This window comes from Molothrus aeneus, chromosome 5, assembly GCF_037042795.1.
Source record: "Molothrus aeneus isolate 106 chromosome 5, BPBGC_Maene_1.0, whole genome shotgun sequence".
In the NCBI taxonomy this organism is placed as follows: Eukaryota; Metazoa; Chordata; class Aves; order Passeriformes; family Icteridae; genus Molothrus; species Molothrus aeneus.
Window position 1 is genome coordinate 64505329 of NC_089650.1, and position 12115 is coordinate 64517443.

General features: G+C 39.2%; 1 protein-coding gene across 3 annotated transcripts in view; it reads left to right on the forward strand.

Moving 5' to 3' along the window:
- USP6NL (USP6 N-terminal like) overlaps positions 1-11679 on the forward strand; it is a 114556-nt gene extending 102877 nt beyond the window's left edge. For all 3 annotated transcript variants that reach the window (XM_066551012.1, XM_066551010.1, XM_066551011.1), the window contains one exon: positions 8080-11679. In XM_066551012.1, coding sequence (XP_066407109.1) covers positions 8080-9548 — 1469 coding nt within the window. In that variant the 3' untranslated portion in view covers positions 9549-11679. The remainder of the gene's footprint in view (positions 1-8079) is intronic.
- The last annotated feature ends 436 nt before the right edge of the window (positions 11680-12115 follow it).

A 12115-nucleotide genomic window follows, 5' to 3' on the forward strand; every position in this document is an offset into this window, starting at 1 on the left:
CTTCTTCCTCCCAAGGTGAGGACTCCTCACACTCTTCTCTTTCTCCAGGATGGGGTCCCTGCCAAAAGCTGGCCATGGAACCTCCATGCAAATGTCTGTCTGGCTCTGCTCTCTTTATTGCCTTGAATTTCACTGTTCTTCTTCTCATTTCATCTAAAACATATGAAACTATTAGAGGTAATACAGCCACAAAAAAATACCAGCCTGCTCATTTAAGTATTCACTGTAGCCTGAGAAAATAATGTTTATTTTAGTTTTCTCATCTGAAATCAAAGCACTGCTTCCTGTCATGTACTTTTTTTTTTCACTGAGCAAAAATTACACCTTTAAGAGCTAAAGAAAAAATGCATGTTAGGATCAAGAAAAAAAAAAATCTTCATCTTGCAGTTGCATCAGTATCAGTCATCCAGGAATAGCAGTGAGCTAATTAAGCTCAGTGGAATTTTCCATCTGGCATCCTTTGTTAGGCTGTATAGATTTTCCTGCCCTAGTAGGGTAAGCTGCAGTAGGATATTAAAAGAGGTAATAACTTTTGTGTTACTTTAAAGTGCATGTCTATTTATGTCTGATGTAGCTTTCCCTGGCTCACTTCCTCCATGGCTTCTCTCCCTGAATTAAGGAGCTCCTTGTTCCCTTCAGGGCCCAGAAGGAAGGGACTTGTTTAATATTTTCTCACTTGTTTAATATTTTTCTCACATTTTAAGGACAAAGCCCTTAAAATGCTCAGCCAGAATAGATGGGTGTTCAGGGGATCTTGCTAATTTTGGGTGCTACTGATTGGCACTGTTTTTACCATGGCTGATTTGCATAAAGAAGGCCATGGATTTTTCTTCCTTTCTGTGCTGATTCTAGTTTTGTGCTGACCAGTTCAGGGTAGCCCATAACAAGTCCAGCCTGCAGAGTTTGGAACTCTGATGCTGTTCCTGCACCCCAAGGTGAGCATCCCTCTGTTCCCATGGCTATGGAGACAGGGCTGTGTGCTAAGCACATCTCTGACTGGGGAGCTGGGGATTTTAGACCTTGGAACAGGGAGGCTGTGGCAGCTATACATAAAAACTGTCCTTGGAGGTCTCTGACACAGCCTCAAAAAGAAGAAAAGGCATTTGGTATTTTCTGGATTGCCTGGAACATGGTGAAGGATGTCCACACCATGGCTGGTTCTTGAAGAGCACTCTCACCTAAATCTCTGTGAATTTACATATTCTCCTGGAGTCAGATCCAATGTAAATTCAACCATCTCTTCCTTAATTCAAGGGTGATATTAAGACCATAATGTGAAAATTTTTCTTGGTATACACCATTGATTTCCAAAATACCTTGATGCAAATTCTTTCCTTGTCTGTTATTTAAAACAGCAGCTAAATTCTATAAATGCTCACAAGATATGGATAGAATTTCTAGCTTTGCTGTATTTTTTTCCTGTAGGACTACATGAATAATGCAATGCTCAATAAACAATATTTATATATGGATAGATTTTTATAGTGTCTGACTTTAATAAACAGAAGTGCTTACCAGTGAAAGTTCCATATTAAAAATATGTTGCTGAAAAGAGTTTATTAATCCAGTGTTTTATAAACAAGACACTTTCCAGGTGTGAAGCCCCTCATGTCTCTTCTTGAGACAGTTTCTCACCTGTGTTTTAATATAAGGGTCCTGAAAAGGGTGGGCAGGGGGCTCCTGGGTTGCTTTTTAATGACTGAAAGTTAAATAGACTTTGCAGCAGCTGAAGGCCATAAATCAAAGACAAAGGTCTTGTAGCTTAATTTTAAAGCAATATTGGCAAATTTGGAATCTTACTGTGTCCTTGTGATTAACACCAGCTTTAAACTGCTGTTCTTTTAGTTTTCCCAATCTTTTCTGTATTTGGGGAAAACTAGCAAAGTTTGAATTTTGCATTTGCCGTAAATTTAAAAATGTTTATCTGATATTTATCTTTGAAGTGAATAAATCTAATCAGTATCTTTTATTCAATGATCTATTTTACAGTCATAGTGCAGAAATGTATACTACCTCAGTAATCTATTAAATAATGTCTGTTCTCTCCTGTTAATGAGCCTTCTGGCAGCCAAAGCAATAGAAATATGTAAATCAGCTTGACTTTCCTGTTTCTGATGGTGTCTTTCTTTTGGTTGTGTTTTGTTTCAGAGGAATTTTGGATTTTTCTCTTACACTTCAAGAATACACAAGTAGCTATTTCAGACAATGCACTTCATGCTTTAATAAACTAAACTGTTTTTTCTGCCTTGTTTTTTGAGTGATGCAACTACTTTACAATACTATGAACTCAATAATATGTGGAGTTATACTAATACAGTTAGTATATATCCTTAGCAGTTTTAGACTTTGGCTTTGCATCATTTAAAAATCTTTACTGTCTAAAACTTGCATGGTCTTTAAACACATGATCCAAATAGTTGTGTTGATCATTGCTCACATTGCTGTTTGAAACTGACTTTTCAAGGAAGTATATTTTCTGGAAGAAATGTGGAATTAGGAATGTAAAGCAGTGGTTAATTTCAGATATTTCTTTTTTGCAAGGGCACCTTACAGATGTGCAGCTGATCACCTGTATCTTCTGGCTAATAGCCAAACCTGTTAAGATTTCTGTTGTTTATCTGAATGCAGATGTTTATAAAATAAATTTTCTTTACTGTCAGTACCAAAGAAGTGACACAGCTGCAAGAGAGGCACACAGTGCTTTTAGTTCTCCCTTCAAGTTTTCCAGCATTATTTGATTTAGTAGTTCCTTTGCCAATGATGGCAAATAAAGGAAGGAGGAGCAGAGGTTGACTTTCAGACAGCAGCTAGAGCTTCTAGTGCAGGCACTCAAGTTTCTTTAAAATTCTCTTGGTCTTGTAAACTGAAGAAGATGGGATGTCACTGGTCGAAAATAAACACAAAATTTCAAGTTGTCATTTTAAGAGGTTTTTTTTTTTATGACCATTACTATCCTTGAAAATTGTGTTAGAACAGTCAAAGTGCATGTATTCTGGTGCTGAAATTAAGGACTAGACTGTTATTCACCGGAGAGAGCACTTAAAGCACTTTACTCCAATTATATGTCTGCTGCTCGATGCATGAGGCTGTTAGTGCCTCCTGAAGCAATTATCTGTAAAAGTCTTGTAGTGCAGATCGACTTCCACTGGGTGGTGGCCAAGGCTTTGTTTGAGCAGGAGGAAGTAAAGAGAGGCAAACTTTCTTTATTGTGGCTTGTCTAATCTTTTGGGGAACAGTCAGATCTGCTCATATTGGCTTTGCTCCTTTTCGTGTCAGGGAGTATGTTTGCCAACAACAAACAAGCACCTGATTGTTCTTGTTTTGCTCAAGTTGTCTCCCTCTACTTCCATTGCTCTCCTCCCTCACCCATTTTTCACCACATTTCCTTTGCTGTTTGCTTATTTTATGCTATATTGCATAGAAGCCAACTAAATCACTAGCTTTCTTTTCAAGGAAAAATAGAAAATCTATAGTTGCTGCTCTGTAAACTCTGATACAAGCTATATTATAGTGCTTGTTTTTGGGAAAAGCCAGTAACTAAGCTGTCTAGAAATCTATTCTGTTGAAGGAAGGAAGGAAGGAGAGAAGGATGAAAGTAGAGACATCCATATCTCACAGGAATATTGGCAACTTGGGAAAAACCTCATTGCCCTAATTGCTTCAGAAGACAAAGGGACATTCTGATTATTGTACAGGTCAGAACAGTCATAGCTGAACTAGACAGCTTTGTCTTCACCTCTGGTTTTAAAATGCTTTCAATTCTTGTATGTAAGCATCACAGATTGTACAGAAAAGCACTAGTCCCAAAAGTACTTGTTTCAGAATTTGGCAGTTTCTCCATTTCTCAGTCAGACAGATATGTCCAGACAGTGAATTAACTCAGATCTTGAATCAGCAACACAAGCAGATACTCAATTGAATTTCCTTTGAAACATCCAACTAAAATTTCTTCCTGCTCAAATCTGAGGAGTTTGAACAGTGAGTGTGGCTGAAGTGCTACAGGAGATGGTTGAGAGCTGTCTGTGAGGCTTTAGGCAGATTTGGAGTGGAAAAATGATAGATAAAAGAAATGGGGCTTGAAGGAATTGGTGCTTTTGCATGCTTGTCTGGTGAGCTGTTTGTGTACCTCTTCAGGTAGAGATGTTTGTTGTGCCTTGGTTTCTTTTGTTTGCTTTTGCATTATGGTTTCTTATCCTCAGCTTTTTGCCTTTATTACCTTTTTTCTTTCTTTCTTGCTGGCATGCAGCATCATAGGTTTCTTGCTGTTATTGCTGATACTGGACTGCTTAAAGCATTCCCAAACACAGTTGGCATGCTCTTTGTGCATTTGAAGTGTCCCATTGCAGTCATGTGCATGCTGGTAATTTGGTTATCCTCTACTTGTTTATTTTATGAACTTTTCTGGAACCTCAGGAGTTTTTATTTGTTTGTTTGTTTTTGTTTGTTTGTTTTTTTAATTCTTGTTTCACTAGAAGTGGCAACTCTGTGTGTGTATAGTGTGTATAGGTATTTATGTTTGATCTCTATACTTCAATTAGAATTAAGTAGCCATTTTGCAGTTTCAAAAAATTTCCTTTAGAAGGTGATTGGTTTGCAAGATGTCTTTTTGCTGCAACATCATAGTTCTTTACACAATTCTTTCCTCTCAGTGCTTTTTATGGCTGTAGGTGATGAGTGCTGCAGCACCTTTGAACCAAAGCAAGCTCTGTTCTGGTAGCCTTGATTTGGTACCTCCAGCAAGGTGGCCTTGCTTAGTTCCACAGGCAGATGTGGGTGACTGAGCAACCAGTGCCCCTTGCTGGCATCCAAGGTCAAGTTATACCAAGTTTTGTGGAAGTCCTGTGGCTGAGGTTTAACCTGTATTTCTTCTTTTCCCCACTGAGCCTTTTTCCAATGTTCTGTATTTTGTTTTCCCTGACAGCACTGAGCTCTGCTGTTACCAGCCTATAAACACAGGATTGTGCTGTTAAAATGCAGAGGTGTTCTTCTAGGTGAATTATTCTTATTCTCTTGCAACATTTTCCTTGTTACTCAGGATGTGAATTAATGTTGAATTCTAACAATTTCACTACAGACATGGCAAGATTTCTCTGCTAGTCATGTTACAGCTGTGATTCATGTTACAGGATACATCAGCTAGACCATGCAGCCCACATATGCCTGGCTGTAGAATGTTCCTTTACCCTGAAATGAAAAGTAAAGGTGACACAAGGCAGCCTTGATAGAATTCAATAAAAATGTCTGCAGTATTCTCACTTGGGTTTATTAGAGCTTAATGGTAATTAGGAAACCTTAAGTGTGTGAAATTAAAAACCAAAACCTCACACAAACCCCACCTTTATAGTGCAACCTGGTATATTTAAGGATCTCCTATTGCTCTGTAGACATTTCTTAGAGTAAAAGCTGGGAGAAAATAAATGAGTTCATGTTTTTGATGACCCTGGGCAAATGAAGGAAGCATTGCAGCTACCAGAGGAACTGGTCTTCAGGTTTTTATATATATGATTAGAATATTTTAACTTGAAGTGTGGAAGAAAGTAAACACTTTTTCTAAAACATGTTTTCTGTACAAGGACAGAAATTAAATAATTTAGCAATGCTGCAGAGCCATTTTCTTGTGCTATTGCATAGCTACTTTGGATCTCCAATAAATGGATTAGCAGCCCCTAAAGATCATTTCTGTATGATTTAGATGGCAAGTTTTTAGTATGTGTTTTGCATGTACCAAAGTATTGTTTCTTAATGCAGACTTCATGCTATTTTCACATTCAAGATTAGTAGGACTGAAAGCACTGCAATCTATGGTTTAAGTAGCAGGAATATTTATTATTTGCAAAATTCACTTTTATTTAGGAGACAAGATCTTCAGCTTTGACTAACAGTGTATTTGAGGATGCAGATGGAATTAAATAATACAAATGCCTCTTGCCAAACCAGAAGCAAGTTCAGAAAGTGAACTCCTATTCATAAAGACTAAAGGACAATTTTGGAGAGGCTGGTGCAGCAGTCAGTGTATTTGCAGAGCTGTTAAATCACCTCTTTTACAGCATCCATGCAACTCCTTCCTTTGTCCCCTCATCTGTTCTTCCAGTGGTGGAACACTCCCTTGCTGGGGGTGCAGGTCTGAGAGGCCTGTTCCAGATTTTATTTGGGAATAGTGGGGGCCCATATGGAAAGAGACCAAACATCAGACTTGGAATTCCACGTGCCACTCACTGGAATCTAGTGCTGAGGTCTGGCCCCACTGTTTGCTGTATGTGAAGTGAGGTTTCTGAAGTTATTTCTGAAGCAAAGGGTAGGTTTTAGGTTTCCATATGACTTTTGGCCCTTACAAAGAAAGCTCAAGAAAACACTCCTTTAATTGTTTGGCAAATCTAAGCTGTTTCTATTGAGTGATTTATTTAGTTATCTTGTTGTGATGGCACCATTGTGTTCTTCTCCGCTCTCTCCTGGCTGGCTCAAACTCAGTTTTCCTTTGTTTATACAGCCCCTGATCCGTGCTGGTAGTTTGTTACACTCTTAGAACAAATAACAGTCACCTTGGCTGCTGGCTTTCCTCAGAGTGTCTGTGTCAGGTACCACTCATCAAAGATTGAGCTCCTGCTCATGCCTGTGTAAATGAACATAGCTCACCTGTGACTACAGCCCTTGTCAGGGAGAGGCAGTTGTGTGTATTCACTCCTGTGAACCCTTACAGACAAACAAAAAGAAATTACAAATAGCTAGAAAGTGAGGTGCTAACTCTCTGATCTCTGGTGGGAAGGGATTCTGCAGTCCTTGCCTTAGGAAGAAGCAGGGACTGGATAAAATTATTTTACGAACAGTCATTTTATATCATTTCTTTTGCATAGCATTTAAGCAAGGGTAGCCATTTCTTTTTTCCTCCTTATAACAAAGCTTCTGTTTATAAATAGATACACAGTGAATAGGTCTTGTTTGGTAATGCTGACTTTAAAACTTTTTTTTTTTAAATGCTGAACATCAAATGAATTAAATCTAGATTAATACATTTAATGAGAAGTGCATGACCTTTTCTTCTTATAATGGGAAAGTAATGGATTACACAATTAAATAAGTTATATGCAAGTAGATATGATAAAATACTTGAGCTGTGATTATGGAGGGTGTTGACTGCTAAGGGGAAGGATTGCAGTAGAAGATTTGATGTGAATTGTTCTGTGAGCAGCATTGAGCCATGAAACACTTCTTCATTGTTTCTGTATGTCACTGTGGGTTGCTCTGGGTCCCCACACTGTTGATGTTTACCACTGGCTGTTGCAATGCGTTGAGCTCCAGTCTGGGAGAACTTTCCATTCGTGTCCTTGTTCTGTAAATGATGTCCTTGTGTCCTGCAAAACCCACCCATGGAACACTCAATTGAAACCATGACGTAGCCAGGATTGATGTCAGCTGTTCAGTTGTTCTGTATTGATAAAAAGCTGAACTGAAAGAAAGATTCTGTATATAGAGCCTTTTACTGGAGGTTTTTCATACTGAGGATGAAATTTCTAGGCAGGAAAGGGTTTAAGAGGAACAAAGTCCTAATTGTCTAGATGTTAATGAGGAGCTTCACCCAAAAACTGAAGTGAGAGACAATTCAAAGATGTCATCTGGGAACTTTGTGCATGTGAGGGAGGAGCTGGTGGTGTGGCTTGCTAGAGGTGAACATTAAAGGATGAATGAATGGAAAATAATCCAATGGGAGAGTGATATTGGGAAGGATTTTTAAAGTGGACAAAGCAGTTTGCTTAATGTAACAATGTGAGGAGGGTTCCATACAGAGTAGGTACTGTAACCAACATGCCATCTAGGAAAATGGGGTTTTTTCAGCAGTGTCGTGATAGAGCAAAAGCTTGGTAAGATTGCATCAGCTGTAGGAAGGAAGAACTGGTTGGGATGAGAGGCTAAGGAAAATCTGTGTTTGATGTCAGTGCACAGAAGAACCTTTGAGGTGTTCAGCAGAATGGTGACCCACAGAGAAGCCCAGTTAATTTCTAGCTATTTGTGCTTGCATGACAAACAGATCAAAGAAGGCTTCTGCACAAATGTGAATTTATGTTATTCCTGTTCTTGTTTTAGGTAAAGAAGATGAATTTCCAAAGAAGCCATTGGGGCAGATTCCATCAGGACCTCTGCCTTCTGTGCTTAACTCCACTCCAGTGCTTAATGGACAGAACAGTACTGGGACACAAGCAGCAAGACAAAGGACAGAGAGAAGACCATCCACAGAAGAAGAATCAGAAAGTTCACCAAACAACCGAAAAAGAATTAATTCTGTGGAAAAGAAACCTTCCTTAAAACAGCTAAAGATTCGACCAGTAGAGACACCAAACAGTTTGCCTAAGAATGAGGTGGATACCAGAAAAAAGCCTCAGCCAGCAGAGCAAGACAACTCAAGTCTATACAATAATGCAGCTGCTAATCAGAATTCCAATGCTACTTCCAACACAAGAAGGGAATTTGTACCTAAGTGGAATAAACCGTCTGATATCAAAATAATGGAAAAGACAATGAAACTCACTGCAGAGGTGAAAGGGAGGCCAGTAAACCATTCTGGTTTGGGCCCACCACCAAGTCCTGGAGAAATGCAGCCTTTGAATGTAAAGCAAAAGGTGAGGGTTTTGGATGCTGATGAAGGTAAGCGAGGGTCTAATGCATCTCAGTATGACAATGTTTCAGAGGATGAAACTGAGAACGAGAATGTTGTTGAAGAGATGCTTGAGAGAGCTCATCCACAAAGTCCTAGGCATGTAGCATTTTGTAATAGTCCAAGAAAGCAAATGGAAAAAACACCAGCTCCATTAAAAATACCCAATAATTACACCTTCACTTCACAACCCAGATCTCCAAAATACACATCTCAGTCTGATGGTCCATCTCATGGACTGAATGTAAAGCAGCAACTGCCAGGTTATAGTAATCCCCCTACTTACTATGGGAATTCTCCAAAGCATGTTTCCAGTATAGGCAATGCAAGTTCTGGACCTCTGCATTACCACGGGAATCGAGCCAGCCCCTCTGGAAGGCCATACGCTCCTTTTATGCCGGTAGATTATTCCCCAAATAAACTGCAAATGAATTCCTATCCTGCCAGTCGCCAAAATGCTCTTCCAGCAGCCCCTGCTCAGACAGAAGTCGCTCCTGTTGATGCATACACCAGCAACTCGAGGTCCTCCCCAGGTGTCAAGTTCATCATCCCTCCAGCAGATTATTTACCAGAGGAGAGAAAGTGGCCGGACGCCGCCTACGCCTACAGACACGAACCCTACAGGCAGCCCTGGAGCCAAGACCTCAACAAAGGCCACTTGGATCATTTCCAGAAATACCAGCATTTTCAGGCAACACCTTTACATGAGCACAGTCTTCCTGCTGTTTCTGTGGATAGTCCAGTGAGATACAGGACTTCCCCAGCCTTGGAAGAGAACGGCTCCCCACAGTACCAATACGCCAGCCCGTCAGCTCAAGGCCAACACTATCGGAACAGAACTGATGGATTGTCTGTGCATCTGACTGTGCATGAGTCTGTGCATGAGTCTGTGCTTCTCTGAGACCCTGGCTGTGCTTAGAAAAGTGGCAAGAACCAAAACCAGTTGAACAGTACTGTGTTAGTAGTAGTAGTCCTCCTCAGTTCTCTGAAATGTGGATGGTTTGTGTGAGTTCAAAAATAACAACACTTTTTCAGAGATGTTTCAGACTTTGGTTGAAAGCTGGTGGAGTTCTTGGACTTGCATGGAAGCTACTGGAAGTGATCTAATGCACATAGACATAGCAATAAGCTCAAATACATCACGTGGTTCATGCTGTCGTCGCTCCTTACATTTTAAATAACTCATGTTACAATCCTTCTGCCTAAAACCTGTAACACACTGAAAAGTTTTGACTGACATTGTTAATGCACTGTACAGATGTGTGCGTGTGTGCCTGTGTGAGTGTGCACTTACAGTACACAAACTCATATGGAAAAGAGCTAAAGAGTTTAAATTTAAATGCATTTAACTTTGGGCAAAGCTTGTGAAGTACTTTTATTTCATATTAATTTTTTCTTTGTAATTTATTTGAGAAGCCATTCATTTTGAATGGGAATTTTTGTCATTTTTATACAGCTGCCTCAGCATCCCAGTATCTGTTCTGGGCAGGAGAGATGCTTTGGGATTATTAATTTAATCATATGTGAGAGTTAATTTCCTCTCCTTTGACTACTGTTTGTAATTTTCCTCAGCAGGAAGGAGCAGGCAGGAAAAAGCAGATAGCCAAAAATGTCTCTCTAATCTGGCTAAGAAATGGTGCTTAAATTCAGGGCAGTGTTTAGGAGTTTTTTAAGTGCATCAAAAATGGAGAATCTGTACCTTCTCACCCAAATCTACCTTCAGAATGTCATTCTATATGCAAAAGACTGGAGCACAGTGAGCCTAATGCCAGATACAGAAATGGTGCTGCACCCTTCACTTTTTGCCACGCTGTGCTGTCAGACTCAAACTGGTTGCAGGGCCAAATCTCACAGGTATCAGAGGATCGCACAGCTCGTTGACACCTCTGTGAAGTGCACACAGGAATTTGAGCTTTGCTCCAAGATTGACGTTTCCTGAGCTGTGTGAGTATGCAGTGTCCCTTGTTGAGTGGATTTTGTTGTTGTGTTTTGCCCTTTTTCCCCCAAATTGCTGGTGGGTTGCTGTCTGAGGTGGGGCGTGTGCTGCTGTGCTGTCGGGCTCACGCTGCACGGTGTTCTACACTAAAATGACCCTGACTGTTGTTAACAGGAACCTTAAACTCCTGCTGATGTAAGTAATTCTAAATAGTCTTTGCAGCCTTTTCCCCTTCGTGTTTTCCTTTCTGCTTTGACTGTGAATTGGGGGTGGAATTAAAAGCAGGTGAAGTGGCACATGGAGGATGGAGTCCTGTGAGCTGCAGGACGTGCTGACCTCTCCCCAGGAGCTGAGGCAGAGGAGGTCTCACCAGGAGAGGTCCTTGGAGTGCTGAACAGAGAGATTTCTCTAATTTTGAAGTACTAAACATTGGTATCAACACCAGTTTGGAAGGTTGTCGTGTTCCCTCTTGTTTTGTGAGGTTTGTTAACTGAAGACATAGAGATGGATATTATTTTTTTTTTCCTTTAAAGAATGAGCTTTAGTGCCTATTACTGCTGCAGGTTGGCTCTGTAAGTTTTAAGGTACAGAAGTAAAACAATTTTTACAAATGGAAGTAACATTTACTTAGTATGTTTCAAAACATTTTTTTTTTGTGTATATAACGTGTCTGATGTAATTTTTAATAACTGGGCAATTTTATACTTTAAAAATTGCAAACTGCAGCGAAGTAACTGTAGCCAAGCACTACACTGAAATCCTAAACTAAAATTGTGAAGATAAATATGACTTGGGCTTATTTTAGTTCTGATTGCTTACAGCAGCTTAGAAATGTATGTATATAATATTGTGGCTAAGTGTAATAATCTCAGTGTTTAATGATGGTTCTGTAATTCATAACAAAGCTGTACAATTTATTTGTGCAAACAACTTGAGGCTCCAAAATATGTATCAGCATTAGTAAATACTGTAGATTTTTATATATAAAATATATACACACTATTTTCTTATTTCATCTGCAACAGTTTTATAACTGTGTACCCTATTTTGATGTGACTGTATTTTTAACATGTTAAAATAATAATAATTAAGCTTATGTTGTTTTGTCTTCCTTCTTAATTATTTGGTTAGCTCCAAACTGGACTTTAGCTATTCTCAGCACAAATAATTGCTTTTCATAAATGAATCATGTGTATATATATGATGTATCCTATCTAATTTGTACATGTTTATTTTTAGACTAAGCAATGTGGATAAAATCTATATAGTCCTTTTGCATTATTGCAGAAGTGGCAAGGTTATTGATTATAGTTTATTACACAAGCTAAACCTTAGCCTGTCATTTGCAAAATCTAGGAGCATAAACTGTGATCATTATTTTCTGGTTTTGTTCTAATAATCTCACCCCATACCAGTTTAAAAGAGAATTGTTGGCATAAGGAATTTGCAAAATTGCATTGATCAAAGTGCAGAATAATAGTCTGACTGTGGCTTCTGTCTCTCACATGTTTGGAGGATGCTATTGAGTTGTT